Source organism: Tinamus guttatus, unplaced genomic scaffold (assembly GCF_059628265.1).
Source record: "Tinamus guttatus ecotype Peru unplaced genomic scaffold, ASM5962826v1 Tinamus_guttatus_pri_ptg000045l, whole genome shotgun sequence".
NCBI lineage: Eukaryota > Metazoa > Chordata > Aves > Tinamiformes > Tinamidae > Tinamus > Tinamus guttatus.
In genome coordinates this window covers 2,348,431-2,364,014 of record NW_028288579.1, presented here as the reverse complement: position 1 = coordinate 2,364,014, position 15,584 = coordinate 2,348,431, and the positions used below count along the sequence as shown (strand labels likewise).

General features: G+C 41.2%; 1 protein-coding gene and 2 non-coding genes across 4 annotated transcripts in view; 2 read left to right on the top strand and 1 right to left on the bottom strand.

The window, feature by feature from the left end:
- ERN1 (endoplasmic reticulum to nucleus signaling 1) overlaps positions 1 to 14,580 on the bottom strand; it is a 28,140-nt gene extending 13,560 nt beyond the window's left edge. Inside the window, exons 1-2 of one of the 2 annotated variants that reach the window (XM_088537900.1) lie at positions 14,463 to 14,580; positions 7,254 to 7,365 (exon numbers count right to left, since the gene is read on the bottom strand). In XM_088537900.1, the coding sequence (XP_088394026.1) occupies positions 7,254 to 7,365; positions 14,463 to 14,504 (154 nt within the window). In that variant the 5' untranslated portion in view covers positions 14,505 to 14,580. Of the gene's footprint in view, positions 1 to 7,253; positions 7,366 to 12,803; positions 12,907 to 14,462 lie in introns of those variants that run through there. The other variant, XM_088537895.1, reaches the window with a different exon arrangement.
- Positions 14,581 to 14,935: 355 nt separating this feature from the next.
- LOC148595938 (small nucleolar RNA SNORD104) lies at positions 14,936 to 14,997 on the top strand. The gene has a single exon (XR_015914208.1). It is a non-coding gene; the product is annotated as a small nucleolar RNA SNORD104 (small nucleolar RNA).
- A 191-nt stretch (positions 14,998 to 15,188) lies between these two features.
- LOC148595937 (small nucleolar RNA SNORA50) lies at positions 15,189 to 15,325 on the top strand. The gene has a single exon (XR_015914209.1). It is a non-coding gene; the product is annotated as a small nucleolar RNA SNORA50 (small nucleolar RNA).
- Positions 15,326 to 15,584: the final 259 nt, after the last annotated feature.

Here is a 15,584-nt window from a genome sequence, read left to right as displayed (position 1 = left end):
ACTCAAGACTGTCAGGCCTGCAACAACTTGCTCCGTTTCGAAAAGCTGTGGCACTGAGCTTGACAGAGCAGTGCCCTCAATAACCTCCTGTTTGCTTATGAAAGTTAGGTTTGTAACTAGAGAAAGTATGAAACTTCCTAGTTTTAAACTTTACCCAGCTCTACCTTTGCTTAGTCTGCCACCCCTGGGAGCAGACCTGGAGAAGCACTATCTTCCATATTATCTGTATTCCTCACTAGTCCAGAGCATGCAGAGTATGTCAGCACCACCCCTAGAGGTGCAAATGAAGCTTCTTACTTTCAATAAATGTGTGTGATCCCAGGTACTGACCGAGCAGAAGGCTGATCATAATTTGCAGCAACTGCTGTCACTGTACAGGCTTCAAAAACAAATTTTACTTAAAAATATGCTACAGCTAATGGATATTTGCAGAAACTGTAAGAGAAAGGACAATATGCATCCTGATATTTTCAAAAAGAGGGCCACCCTGGTGCTTTCTAATCTGTATTGTATGATCTTCTGCTACTTTGTACCTCTAATCAGGCAGAAAAGCATATGCTTCTTGGGCAATGTAACATTTAAATTCAAATGCCACATATAAACTGAAGGCCTGGTTCTACGCCTCCCAACATCAATGGGAACTGTCAATGGCTTCAGAGGGAGACTCTGATCCAAGCCAGAAAAACTTATTTCCACCTCCTATTCCAAATGACAACTTATGTGATTAGCATGTAATCGAAAAACAGACAAATGCCAAGGACAATGCAAAATTATTTTAACGATTTTTTCACTTAAATGGTCCTCCCAGTAAAACTTTTCTATGCACCCATACTGGAAAAAAATAGTAAGAAAAACAGATTAAAGATGACTAAGCAAACGCATACTTTTTTCCTCTCTCCACACAAAACAACATGATGCAAGAGGAAGGAAATAAGAACAAGAACAATGATGTTATGAGAGTCTCTGATTGGGAAAATAGAGTTCTATTTATTTTCATCCATTCTTTGCACAGTAAATATTTTCAGAGTAGTTTTGTTCCAAAGATAACTAAATGTGTGCGTGTGTGTGTGTCTGTGTGTGTGTATATATATATATATTTCTTTTTAAGCCTGGAAACAATATTCTAGATATTTCATTTCCTCAGAGCTGTCAAGATAAACTACTCAAAAGCACACTAGGCTTCTGGGAATAACTCGGTTAACAGGAGAGATGGCAGTGCTCTCTTCCAGCTTTGAATGCTTGCAGAGAATGGTCTTGTCGGGTTTCATGCTTGATCTATTCCCTCATCATGCTCTTATTCACCACTGCACTGGCCTCTCCTGCTTTAGCAAAACCAGCAGTCCCCCTGTGGCAGAGCAAATTCTGTCTATGGCAGTGGCTCTGCAGCCCTGAGGAAGTCCCATGTGCCAGAACTGCGCAGGGGCCAGCAAGAAACCCGCTGGATGGCACAGACCTCCCACCAGCTGCTGCAGACGTTGGGCCACTTCCTCTAGTGGCATGACCAAAAAGAAGAAGCAAGAACAGCCTAGCCATGCAATCTTATATTGAAGCCTCACACGTAGGGCTGCAAAGAAAAAGGCCACAAAGATGGCAATTTCAGCTGCTACTCTCAGAAGTCTTTGGCAATGACATGGAGTCACAGAAAAGAGGTAACAAGATTATCTGTCTTGAGTAAATTTTCTCTGGACGAATGAATTATCACCATTACCGCTGGGCACTGATGGGGATATGTAAGTACAGAGCTTCACATTATATCACAAACTCCACGTAATTCATCAAGAACCCACCACAAGTCACAAGTGCATATCAAAAGTCTTTCAGAATAACTTCTATTCAAAGGACCCAAGCAGTTCAATTATGTATCTGTCTCTACAGACCACACTACAGGGTCAGACTTTTATTCCACTGAACTATTACAAGCAATTCAATTCCAACCTTCAATTCCAAGAAACTGGCCTCAAGATACAAGTTATGTTGGGAAGGAAAAATACGAAGTTGATTATACCCTAATTATATCTTAGTGCTTGCTTCAAATAATCCGAGAGCTTTAGGATATCCAGTGCAACACAATTAGTGACTTACAAAATCATCCCTTCAGTATAAAGAAATATAAGCAAGTTAAAAAAAAATTGAAGACCTCACCTACTAAAAGCAAGATATTTTTTAAAAAATTCAAAGTATCTTTGAGCCTGGCTGAAACAAACTAAAGAAGCAAGAGACATTAGCAAGCACAGGCTAAAATTTTTGGAATCATAAATACCTCATAGAAAGGAAAAAATGCAGGTTCTGGGATCATAAATCAGCAGAAAATGGCAGCTGCCTCAGTGAAGGTAAGATTTAACACAAATGCCACAAGCGTTGCTAAAGGCAAAAGCCAAATACACTCTGCAGTTCTCTTGATGAAATGATTACAGTTTCTCATGCGGTAGAAAATAAACTGCCAGTGGTGATTTACACTACTGCTCAACAACAGCAGTCTTCAGCTACAGCACTTGAGCAACTTACCTAACTCTGAATACATCTTCCTTAAAAGATTGTTAGTGATAACAAAGCTGCATGACTTGTTTTTTAAATGGTAACTAAGCATATACACTTTTTTTTTAAAAAAAAAAAAGTATAACACAGATTTTCTTAAATATCTTAAGTATCTTAAATATCACTTTACAGTCAGTCAATCTAGGAATCTAATTTTTAAAATATGCTTATGAAGATCTAAACATTTGATCATATTACATTTGCAAAGGGTGTGACTGTAACGCTTTCCTGTAGCTCCCCCTTGCCTCCCAAAATTGAGCGAATAAATACACAGCATTTCTGGAACAATAGCTTGAATTCAAGTCATTTTCTGAGACCTGACAATCTATTAAAGTGCTTTACTCTGCTCACTGCTGTCTCAAAAGTGTGAAAAGTGCCCTATTATCAATAACCTAACACCAAAGAAGTGAAATAAAACACATGCAAATGGAACATTTACTTGAATTAAGCTTTTTTTCTCCCAAGTTTCTAAAAGCTCTTGGTAAAATATCATAACAATAATGTATTCTACACTTAAACAATACCAGCAGTCCTATGAAAATAATGAGTTCAATTCCAAAAAACACCAAAAACCTATTACTGAGTTATTCAGTGAGTGCCTTGCAGAACCATCATGACTATGACAAAGTTCATGAATTTTTTTGTTAGTATCACATCTTCAATACGAGGGAAAACAGTACTTTATCAGCAGTGAAAAATTCTTTTACTTGTTTTGTCAGTAGCTAAAAATTGATTTAGTAGGAATGATAAAGAGGAGGTAGAGAGACCAAATTAAGACATTATTATGATGTAGCAGGAAATGTTTGTGCTACTTACTGGAACTAACCAAAACACTGATGAAAAAGATTTCCTGAAACAGTGAGTGTTGTATATGAACTGTTAGTATTAAACACACAACTCAAATGCATTTCCAGGCAAGAGGCTATTCCTACTGAGTGAGCACAAATTCATGAGGGAGTAGATTTTCTTTTAAACTTAACTTTAAGCTAAAGTAACTCTTATTTTACTACTAATACAGTCCACTTGGAAAGATTAACTGTGGAAAATAATTTCTCTGCATTCCTAGCTAAAGAGATGAAGCATTTTTTCTTATTTTCTTAACACCTTCATTATCTTGAAATAAGATTGCAGCTCTGCAAAGATTCTTCAAAGACAACAAACTCTTCTCATTCACTTTCATGTGGTTTGGAACATACTCCAACTTTATTTCAAAGTTTGTTTTGAAATAAAAACTTCCTCTGAGATAAAAAGAGAACCTCATGAGTTTAATTCTGTTGCCAGGTGTTATAGTAGCCCTAAGACATTTAAATGCAGACTAGTAAAAGAATGTAGTGAGTTTTCTTAAAACAAAAGTCACCTTTACTACAACAATGAAACAACTGGAAAAGGGGGGGTCTTACCTTCTCTTTAGCAACTTAACACTCAAGTGTTAGCATGTTGAGACTACAATCAAATAATCCTGCTTTCAAAATTTCCTTGAACTGCAGTTCCCTGTCATTAGGCAAGTCATTCCAAAAGGCCTAATCTGTTCCAGTATCAACAACAATGATGACAACCAATTAACAACACATATTGGAACAAAACCTTTATAGAGAAAATGTCATCAGAAAATAAATAAAGAAAGAACAGTGCAGAAATACATTTGCTTCTACCCTATCCCCTAGGCTTCCATTCCCTGTATCAGAAGAAAAGAATTTCTTGAGATTGCTTATGTTTTCTAAGAAAGCCTGTCCAAAGGCATTCCGATATCTAGACTAAGAAAACATAGCTGTGAATTTGACTGTTGCAAAGCCAATTAAAACTCAACAACACAGACAGTAGAATAAAATTACCATTAAACAGAACAATACATTTCCCTGTCTTTGTTGGACTGCAAAATCAACGTTCTGTAAGAATTCACGAGCTTCCATTTTAACAACTTATTAAAAAAAAAAATCTGTGCAATAACTGTGACTGAAAAAGACTGAAAAGAACATTGATTCTACATCCTAAGCATTTATTCTAGAACTTCAGGAACTTACGCACAACACAGAAGTACTTATAAATATGTGAACATAATAGATGGTCAGTAGTTTACTCAATTAATTGGGGACAATCACATGTCACTAAGATTGGGATTTTGAGCTGGCAGGAAGCAGATGTCCCAAAACAGCTTTCTTTGCATCATGGCCTGAAAATACCTGTGCCTGTATCATTTGCTGTTGATTGGGCAGAAGCACATGGCATGTTTTAGATTCTTCTAAAATAAGTCTAACCCATATTTTGTAAACACATATGCAACAAAGATATACAAGCAATTTTTGAAAATATAAGCCTACTGCTAAATATAATCATTTTGCCCTTTCAATCTTCTCCCTATTTCACAAACACAAAAGGATCCCCTTTCACCAAGAGCCTTTTTTAACGCAAAAGACAGAGTTGCACATCATTGTAATGTGCCTTTAGTTAGAACACACCAAAACAAGCACTGAAAAGGAGAAGTGGGAGATTCTGAAAGAGCAAATGAACAAGTTTCTGCCACAGTGGAATGAGCTGGAAAAAACGGTTTCCTGACCTGAGGCCCTGCCATAAAAGCTGGGCTAACGGGCCAATTTGACATCATGTCATCCTAGCCAACTGTCACAACTACAGTGAGTGATTTTAGAGATACAAATCCACCATCTTCTGGAGTTTGCTGAAATTGATATGGTTCTATGGCCCTTTGGTTCTGAGTCCTTATTAGCTCTGAGACCAAAATACTTCTTTCTAGTTGGGAATAATCATTGATATCAGAGAAAGATCTATAGATCTTGATTGGCCTTTTCATAATTTACGGGCTGGAGTACTAATTGAGTCAGTCTTGATATGTTTATCTTATCATAACTAGCCTACTGTAGTCCACAGGCCATGAGTAATGTCTCAGAAATAAAATAAATAAATAAATAAAGCAATGTATGTGGGCCACATTTTTTATTGCTACAGTGAACTGAAGATCATAACAAAATTTCCAATTACTGTAAATCTAGACTGAAACCTGTTAAATGTTCTTTGGAAAATCATTTTGAAACAATTCCTAGGCAAATGAGTTTTTAAAGAGGTGAATGTAAAGAGATGGCTTTGGACAATACAGAAGGATACACAGGAATGACTGGCAGAAGAATAAAACACCCTGCTCAACAAGAACAACAATGCCCTGCCCAAGATCACCAAGTCCCACTGAAAACAGAATCTCAAATATGAAAGCTGACATTAAGTAAAAACTATTCTCCAGATTCCTTCTTCCCAACTTGCCATCATCTTTATCACTGTCATTTTTCTGACCAGCAATATCATGTAACAGCAAGCCCAAAGTGCTGTATCCCTGCACCTTTAAAAAAGCAAATGAGAGAAGTTCCATTTCCAGCAATTCTGGGAAGGAAGAGATTTCAACCTAAGTAATCTTAGGGATTAATCACAGGAGATGCTGTATACACAGGTTCTTCTCACATGCAGGAAGACAACTACGAAATAACAGATCAAAAGGAAAAGGGCTAAACCTCCATCAAGATGACTCAGATATTGCAGACCTCAGAATTGTACAGTGCCCTGTTTTTATCACACTCTTAGCCCCATTTAAATATTTTATGTTTCAATGCCAGCGCCTACCCCCATAATTCAAACAGCACTGAACTACTGCAAAAAGACAGCTGTCAGCCCTGATGGAAGCTCACCCAGTACCTTGCTAAAGGCAAGTGCAGAAAATGAGGGCGCCCATCACACTGTCACTCAGAAGTAACAACTGCTTTTATTGATCACAGATGGCACTCAGAGCTTTACTTAGTCTCTGCTCTTAAATGAGTGTCACAGCCGGGAGCCTTTCCATACCTTTTTTTTTTTTTTTTCTGGGCCCAAATAGATTTAGGGGAAGGAACATGGGTTCTTTCTATTAACTTGACTGTCATATTCCAGCTTTCCAAGGCCTAGAGAATGAGCAGCATGAGTCACCTTGCCAGTCAAAAACCCTGAAAACTATCAGATACCACAGAAGCCAAGAGGAAATGAACACACTGCGCACCGTCAACAAATGAGCCCAGAACCTCTCTACTTATAACCACAGGGAACCCAGTTTTATTTCTGAACTACTGGTGAGTCTCATTACTAACTGCCCCAGGTTTTTTGCCTACTTTATGAGACAAACAAAAGTATTCAGATGGCCTTTCTTGGGAGCATTAGGCAAAGACAGAAAACCCAAACACATTATTGTGGTGACAGCCTCATTTACTCTGCATACCTAGAGATAACTTTCAGTGCTAAATTAAAACAATTTAACAGCAAGATTGTCATGTTTTAAGTATCACCTGATAATGAACACTACATAGGTTTTTCTCCCAACCAAAATAAAATGTATATGAATTGCCTTTTGTTAAGCAGCCCTATCTACTTAAGTGAATTATAAAACTGTCTCTCACTGACTAATGCGGTTGCAGCACTTCAGGTGACCTCCAGAACTTCTCAAATTACGTGAACTGCAACATATGGTTTATTGTCTCCTACACTGTCAGGGTAAAATGGCACCTGCAAAAACACTGCTTTTAGCATGTGCAACTTCCCACTGGATACTTCTGTATAACAACATGAGCATAACATGGAACCTTACCTATATAAATCACTATCTGCAAAGAAAGCATACAGCAACAAGGCAGTATTTAGAGAATTAGCCAAGGTAATTAACAAAGAATATCAGGACATCTACTACCCACCTTCTTTTAAAGTCCATTTGATTGCACCCGTCCTCTTGCTGACAGCATGCAAACTTCCATCAAGAGTTGAAACAAACAACAGTGTTTCTGGCACAGTTACTGAGCTGGTGTTCTGGAAAAAAAAATATACATATATATACTGAATATCATTATTTACTGCATATTTTACTCATAACTGCCCTATAGTCTAGAACACCTAGAACACCATCCTTCTTTTTACTGATACAGATTGGCCAACTTCCTTGTCCCTTTGAATTCAGGGAATTTTTTGCTGTGACCTTCCATGGAACTGCTTACTTTGCCCCTAGCTAACCTAGGAGCCAAGTGGGAAATGCTTTAATTATCTATGAGACAGCCTCCACCATCGATTTTATATCAAAGGCTTCCTGTAATCAAAGAGTCGGGAGAAACCAGGGACCCTTAATCTCAGAAAGAACTGACACAAAGATAGTCACAGTACGGAACTTAGAAGCAGGTCAGAGAACAAAAGTGCTAAGGACAGAACCACACTACTAACAAGTTAATAGAACATACTTCTGTGAAGGTTTACTCCCTAAAAGACTGAAAGACACTATTAGCTGGCTAAGCAAAAGGGGCAGGTAATCAATATTCTATGTGGCTTAGTGGCTGAAAGACAGGCTGGTGTTGTGAATGTGTATACTCTCTGAGCAAGGACCAAATACTTTGGGTAGGAAGAGTTTAAAGGCTGAAGAAAATCCATATTGCTAGGGCTCTTAATTGTGTTATTTTATCCCATGTTTCTCAATATTATATTTCTGATGTAGATAATAAATTAACACTGCTTAGGAAAGTCCATGTGTAACAACAAATTCAGAGACAGCTCCTCAAAACAGTCAATTGCAGGACACAGACCTCAGTCTGACACTCTCATCATGCTGCTGTCAGTCACCAGGAGGGAAATCTCTCATTTGTTCATACAGAGCTGTTTGCTACCTGCTGTTGTTTCTACAGCACGAGCAACTTTTGAGACTGGCTATTGCAGGGTGTGTAATTCTGCCAAAAGAGCATCATATAGCAGCAAAGACTTGAAACTACACAGCTACTGGTGGAATGCAGAGGCTAAGCCTAAGGTGTTCCATCATATAAAGCAGAAAAAAAAATATATGTTCATTTATTAACCTCTTCTCTCTGCCTGCCTAGTACAAAAAGATCCCATATGCCCTAACAGACAAACATTTCCATTTACTAAGTCTCAAATTATCATTCAAGTAACTTTTCATTTGTAGATTGTATCTGTACTGCTCATCTGCTTGCCACCTGCCATGTTTAGAAAGTTTCATAGTTAAATATAACTTTTACCCTACCAGTATCAAAGAAACGAAAGTGCGTGCATTTTGTATCATTAATAATGCCTTAAATTACTTGTATTTTGAAGTAATTAACAGTCATGCTAGATTACTGTAAAACAAAACAAAAAAAAATGACAATAAAAAGCATGGACATGGGAACAATCGCTTCTTTGGAAGCCGTATTATTTGAGTACCTCTCTATTCTAGCATTTGACTCATATCAAGCTTAAAGAACAATGTAGTAAAATAATTTGTCAGCTTCTAGGTTAAAATGCAACAAAAGGCAAACCCAGGGCATTTTCCCCCAGGCTATATACAGATTAACATCGTTCTTTTAAAGTAGTCTTTATTCTCAGTACCAACTATTCCTTATCTTACAGAACCAGTATACCTTCCACAAAGCATTTTCGCTTCCTGTCTTTTGAGAAATAAAAACAGCACGTATCACCTTCACCAAAAAAAGGAGGGGGGGGCAAGAAACCACTTTAAAGTTTATGAAAACAGGAATGACAAAGCTAATAAGAAGTTAACAGAACCTTCAAAATAAAAGGAAAAACCAGTTCTCCCAGGAAAAGGCTTCAGCAAATGTAACCTTTCACTCCAGAGATCACAGAGAACCACAACTGGACAGAAGACAAAAGGGTTTTTCTCCCCCCACCCCGCTTTTTTTTTTGCGTAATCTTCCCTTTGGAACAGCAAGTCAGTATGGCAACCAGGAAGATACCCAGCAATGACCACATAAGACACTGCAATAAATTTCTACTTTAAATATTCAAAGGCTGAAATATGTAAAAATGTGAAGTTTAAATATACATTAGTTGATAACACAGCTGTCTGTAAAACAGAATACAGGGCTCTCTCAAATCTGGTGTTGTAACCACACTCCCAAACTTTCAGGATATTGTGGATGCATTAAAATGGACCTTACATATGATTCACTTGATTCAAACTACATAAAGGTAGTTATCCTAATAAGACTTCTCAAGAGTTTTATTGAGAATAACTCACAATAAAATATCACACAAGACACTTTTCAATATTCAACTGTTAACCCTCTTCTGCTGGCTTGCACCAACACTTAGCAGACAGCTTCTAGGTATAAAAAACATGGTATTACTGCATGGAAGCATTTTATATTCCAAGGTAGCAATAGGAAAATGTGAAAACCACCATCCATTCCTCTGATTTTGATGAAACTTTCATTGGTGCTGAACACCACAAACTCTCAGCTAAGTTGTCAGCCTGTGGAATTAAAACTTGTTTCAATTTTCCCAAAAACACCATCAACCAAGAAGAGTAGAAGGACAAGAGCAGAAGAGTGAATTTATATTCCAGGACAGAGCTGTCCATGACAATTTTAGCTGTGCAAGACATGTCTGTATTTCTCCAAAAATGAAAAAAGCACATCAATAACAACAAAAACTAACAGATTAACTACTATACTGATGTACCCAGTAGATCTATAACTCAAACACACTAATGTTGCAATGTTAATGAGCAGAGCACTTGAAGATGTCCTCATTAAAATGTAAAGTTGCCTCACCTAGATTTTCATGAGTGTCAGTTAACTGGCCAAACATCTCGTGCTGAGGTAAAGAGCACATTAGAAGAAATAACACCTGGGTTTGGCTGGGCTTTTCCCATGCCACGAGCAGCCTGCATGTGCTGCCTGCACACAGGATATTGCTGAGCACTGAAACCAGCTCCACAGGCCACAGGAATCGCAGGGAATCGACCAATGTTCTAAATGCCAATTTTATCCCCAAGAATTTGCTATTTTTGAACTATATGACTCCACGCTAAAAAGAAAACAGGCACGATTTGGAACATCTAGCTGTAGCACTACCCATGAAGAAAGAACAAAAACTATTTTCCGCTATTTTTAATTCTGTTGCTGACAAAAATAAGTTTTTTTTTTCAAAATACGCAGTGCTGTAAATCAGTACTGTAAAATATTTACAGTGACTGTTTATTTATTAAGAGTTCTATTGCATTTTTTGTTGTGTATCTGAGTCGTTACCCTTTTATAACATCTTCCCATATATCACTGGGGCAATTCCAAGAACTGTGCATTGTCACCTAAGTAACAAGGGGGACCATTTCACTGTAGAAGGAAAAGACAGGAAAGGAAGGCTTTTTTTATTAATTTTTAATACAAACTATAGGAACAAAATAATAAAGTTATGATATAAAGTAACAAATGGTACATTTATCTGCCAAAGCACCAGATCATTGCCAGGAACCTTGGAAGAAAATTGAAAAAACACAATTTGTGCTAATAACTGGATATCCTCAAACAATATTACGCTTTTCATGTTACCTCAATACTGAGAATTGTACACCAGACAATCTTTTTCATGGGTATTTATTACTCAAGTGATGTTAATAGTTCCAAATAAGGTTTCCTGGTCAAATGCATTAATTACAGGTACGATTATTGGGATTAAACTCAAAGAATCAAATATATGTATATATATACACATATATTTATGAAAAGGGATTGAAGCACAGAATGGATTTCAGGTTAAAAGCCAAGGTAAAGACTATAGCTGGCAGGGCAAAAAGTTTAGGTTAAAAGCTGAGAAAAAAACGGGGAAATAGGGGGCCCAAATTCAGATAATGAGCTGAAATAGACAATAGGAGACAGGAGACCAGGGCTCATAACTTGTGAAAGAAAGAAGACGGGAGAGAAATCTAGGGAAAAACAAGAATACTGAATTCTAGCAGGTCCCAAGTCTAGGCTTTTGCGATTCTGCAAGAAGGTATTATATAAAATTTAGTAACAATCTATTGATTTATAATTTACTTTCCACATTTTAAAATATTTCTTAACATTCTTATTATTTCTGACATCACAGGTTGCAAATCAATGTTTTGTAACCTCTATCATAAAGATTTAAGGTAATTTTTTTGACTGTTTGCTTGTATTTTTTACTCTCCTAATCAAGTAACAACACTTGAGTAACAGCTTCACTGGGAAATATGTTTACCTTTTAAAAGGGGAGTGGAGCTATTGTGTTCTAGACAAAAAACAAAGCCTCCAGCTTTGCTTAACTTGAATGATAAGCCCATATATTACACTAGCATTTTCAGATAACAATGAACAATCCATTATGCCTGTTTTAAAGAGCATAGCCTAAAACCTTCCTCTGCTACGCTCAAGTAAAATGGAAACAGTAAATACCAGGTGGCTTTTTCTATTGCCTCCTCAACCTGAGAACTTATGAAGCACAGCATCTTTCTCAAAACAGAGTTTTTAAAGATTAATTTTTCCATTTCATTTCACACATACTGAACAGTGCTGATTTGAAAGAATACTGTTTAAAAATATTTTCTCCATATCAAGAGTTATCAACCACATAAAGCAAATTTAGGAAAAAAAAATCTATTCAGCATTAAATTAGTTTTGGTTTGGTTTCACTATTCCTCACTTTTATTGCCCCTTACAATACCATATGGCCAACACGGTTATTTCTTAAAAGGACTTGCCATGCAGTGACTTGTGCAAGTAGTCTTTCACCTTTGAATTTAGAACTGTAGTCTCTTCTAGGTACCATGGTATGTACATTTATGCACATTGCTATCTTTGTTCTAGAAAAGGAATGATTAAAATGCCCTAAAGATAGGACACAGCAACCTTCCCATGCAACGCAGCTAATCATTTCTATCTGGATATCAACACATATATTATATTTTTGATCAGGAGTAAAAACTAAAAAGAGGTACGAGGTCACAGGATAAGAGTCTAACAGACGGATGATGACATACAGCAACAAAGTGAAAGGACACAGCAAAGATCTAGTGCCTCTCACTAGTTTCTAGATCCAGCTACACATTTTTTTCATGCTAGTTGGATCAACAGCCTTACGGAAAACTTTTTTTTTTTTTTTAAACTCTAAAACATATTATATATTCTTAAACAGAAAGCGTCCAGGCAGGGTGGTATGTGCCACAAGGTGGGCAGCACAGGCACGGGCACAGAGCCGCACCAGGCTGGCTGCGGGGAAGCCCGTCTCCCATGGGGGGACCAGCGGCTCCTTACGCAGCCGATTTTGGGGCCTGGCCGCGGCGGGCAGTCGGGAGCCCCGCGGACGCCTCTCCTCGCGGCGCCCGCTGAGGGGTCCGGTCTTGCCCGGTCTCCCGGCGCGGGACACCGCGGGGACCCCCGGTGCCGCGGCCGCGCCTTGTCCCCGCCGCCTCCCGGGCCGCGCCGGGCCCGGCCCGATGGCGCCTCGCTTACCGCGGGCCTCGGCGACAGCAGCAGCAGCGCGGCCAGGCCGAGGAGCAGGCGGCGCAGCGGCTCCATGGCGGCGGCCCGGGGAGCTCGGCGGGCGCCGCGCCGGCTCCCCCCGCGGCCTCGCTGCCCGTCGGGCTGCTCGCGCCGGGCGCGGCGTGTGCGGCGGGGCGGAGCCGGGCCGGGCCAGGCCAGGCCGAGCCGGGCCGGGCCGCGACGTCAGCCCGGTGCTCGCTGCTCCTTGGCTGCTCGCCCTCCCTAATCCTCTGCCTTCCTGCTGCCCCCGCGGATGAAAGTCCTGCCAGCGGCGCCGGGCTCAGCATGAAGGCCTTGACATTTGTAACTGGGGGGTGGACAACGCCGGATCACTTTTTTTTGCCCTTTTTTTTTTTTTTAAAAAAAAGGGCAAATCCAAGCTTCCTAAGCAGCCCCTCTTCACCTAACCTGCCTCCCCTCACCACCACCACCCAGTATAATTTCCCTATTGACTTTTCACTTTTAAAGCGGGTAGGGACATTGTTTTGGCACAGCTCCCACTCCGGCAAAGTCACCATGACCCTGTTCTACCTAGCTATGCTTTAATTACAATGCAAAAAAAAAAAAAAAAAAAAAAAAAAAAGCATGTGCTTCCCTGAACCATAAACCAGGTCCAAGTGTCTCTGAACACATAAAAATAGGCAGAGAAATATAGACATAATGGAGCAAGCTTGGAAAAAGAGCAAATCTACCCTCGTTGGCAAAGGCCTGGCTTCCAGGTGCCTAATTATATAACAAAGCTACTTTGTCCTTGCTACACACTGTTTGCTATTCAATACCAATATCCTTAATGGAGCTGCAAAGCACACCACGTCCTGAGTTTGTAATATGTAAATAACAGACCGGCTCTGGCAGCTCCCTCTTTAATAAGTGTGCCTTCTATTGAAACGGCAGCAGACATAATTATGAACTAACCAGTTAATTTGAATACCTAAAACCTCACATGTCTGCAAACCACACCGTGATTTCAGTTCTCCGAAACTGGCAGATGGTTTAGTTGTGGTGTTCTTGGATTGTAAAAGCTGCATCGTTTCAGAAAATAAAGCAGCTCACGACAATAACACGCACAACAAATGCGCCCGAGTATCCATCAGGCACACTTGTACAGCAAGTTCTCACAGTTGTGTGCACAGCGACAGCCGATGCAACTATCGCGACTGTGCAAGAAGCACACACACATTTTGTAGGATCTAGGGCCTCGATCGAGGATACAGCAAACGCTATTGCTGCCTCCAGCCACCCTCAGCGCGGCGCCAGGGAGCGTTTCTGGACACCGCACGTACCAAGAGATGGCAGCATTTCTCTTCCAAGCAGCCTGCACCTTCCTGAGGAAATGAGAGCGAATGGTTAAACATGTTAACTGGAGCTCCCTGTTTAAATTTGTATATTGGCTGGCTGACACTTAGGCATTATTACTTCCGTAGGTAGGATTTGATGGGCTGTACTCTTGAGGTTTGTGTTACATTCCACTAAGAGAGAACTCCTTCAGTTGCACAAGCTCTACATATGTCATTACCAAAACCACAGAGGTCTTAAGAAATAAAAAATCCCTCACAAGGACCTAGTAGGAGGTCTAAAAGGCAGGGATGGAAGCATCTCCAGGACCTGCGATGGGGAAATGGGTGTTACCTGCCCTCGCGGGACACCTCTCCTCAGGACGTCGGACACCATTTGCTGCCTGGCCTAAGAAGGGCCAAAAGCTTTCACGTTTTTAACACTAAGCAGTATATACTAACAAAGCAACATGAGTACTAAAATAATAATAAAAAAAACACCGTTCTCTCCAAATATTACTAAAAAAGCCGGCTAAAGCTACTCAACCAGGCCAGGACACACCGATTGGCAGCGCTGCGCCACAGCGCGGCCGCCATGTCGCGCCCTTCTCCTCAGGCACCGCGTGAGCAGCGCCCCTCCCCCGCAGCGCGGCCCGCCTAGCCACGCCCCGCAGCGCCACGTGCCGCCAACGCTGTCCTCCTATTGGACAGGGCGGGACGCGAGGCAGTATAAAGAAGAAGGAGGGGGCGGTGTTAGGTCTTTTCCTCAGTGCGGACGGCGGAGGTGAGCGCGCCGGGGGGTTCGGTGGCGGGCGGGATGGGCCGGCAGCGCTGATGTCTTTGACACGTGTTAGACTTCTGACACGCATGAAGCAAAACTACCTCTGAGCTCCCGGGCTGCTCCGGTCCCGGGAGGCAGCTGCAGCCAGCAGCCTCTCTAACCCTCCGCTTCCCACCGTGTCTTGCAGGCCGTGAGGCGACCGGCGGCGCTGGGACGGCGGCGGAGCGCGGGCTCTCCAATAAAGCTGCGTGCGACCCGCCAGCGTGTGTGGCTGCTTCCTGTGCGCCTCTCCCTGCCCCTCCGCACTGCCTTTGACCCGGCGGGGCGCCCGAGCCGCGGCGCCGCTGGCCAAGCTGCAGTGCTAGAGCGAAGGGCTTGTTCATAACTGGGGCCGCCCGGAACCGCCCGGGCGGCGCTTTTAAAAGCAAGTTACAGCTCGGCCCGAACCGCCCTCCCGCCGCGCAAAATGGCGCCTGCCCCTGCGCGACGGTGGCCCGGGGCGGCTCGGGCCCAGCTCGGGGGACACGGGGCCGGGGGTTAGAGCCGGGGGTAATACTGAGGTAAAGGGGATTGTGTGACTGAATTATTCACTGTTGCTCAGCACTCTGCAGTGTGACTTAAAGCAGCCTAGGCCCTGGCCCCTTCCTTGCTGTGGGAGGGTCCAGCTCATAAAGAGAATTTAAAAGAAAGATGTAA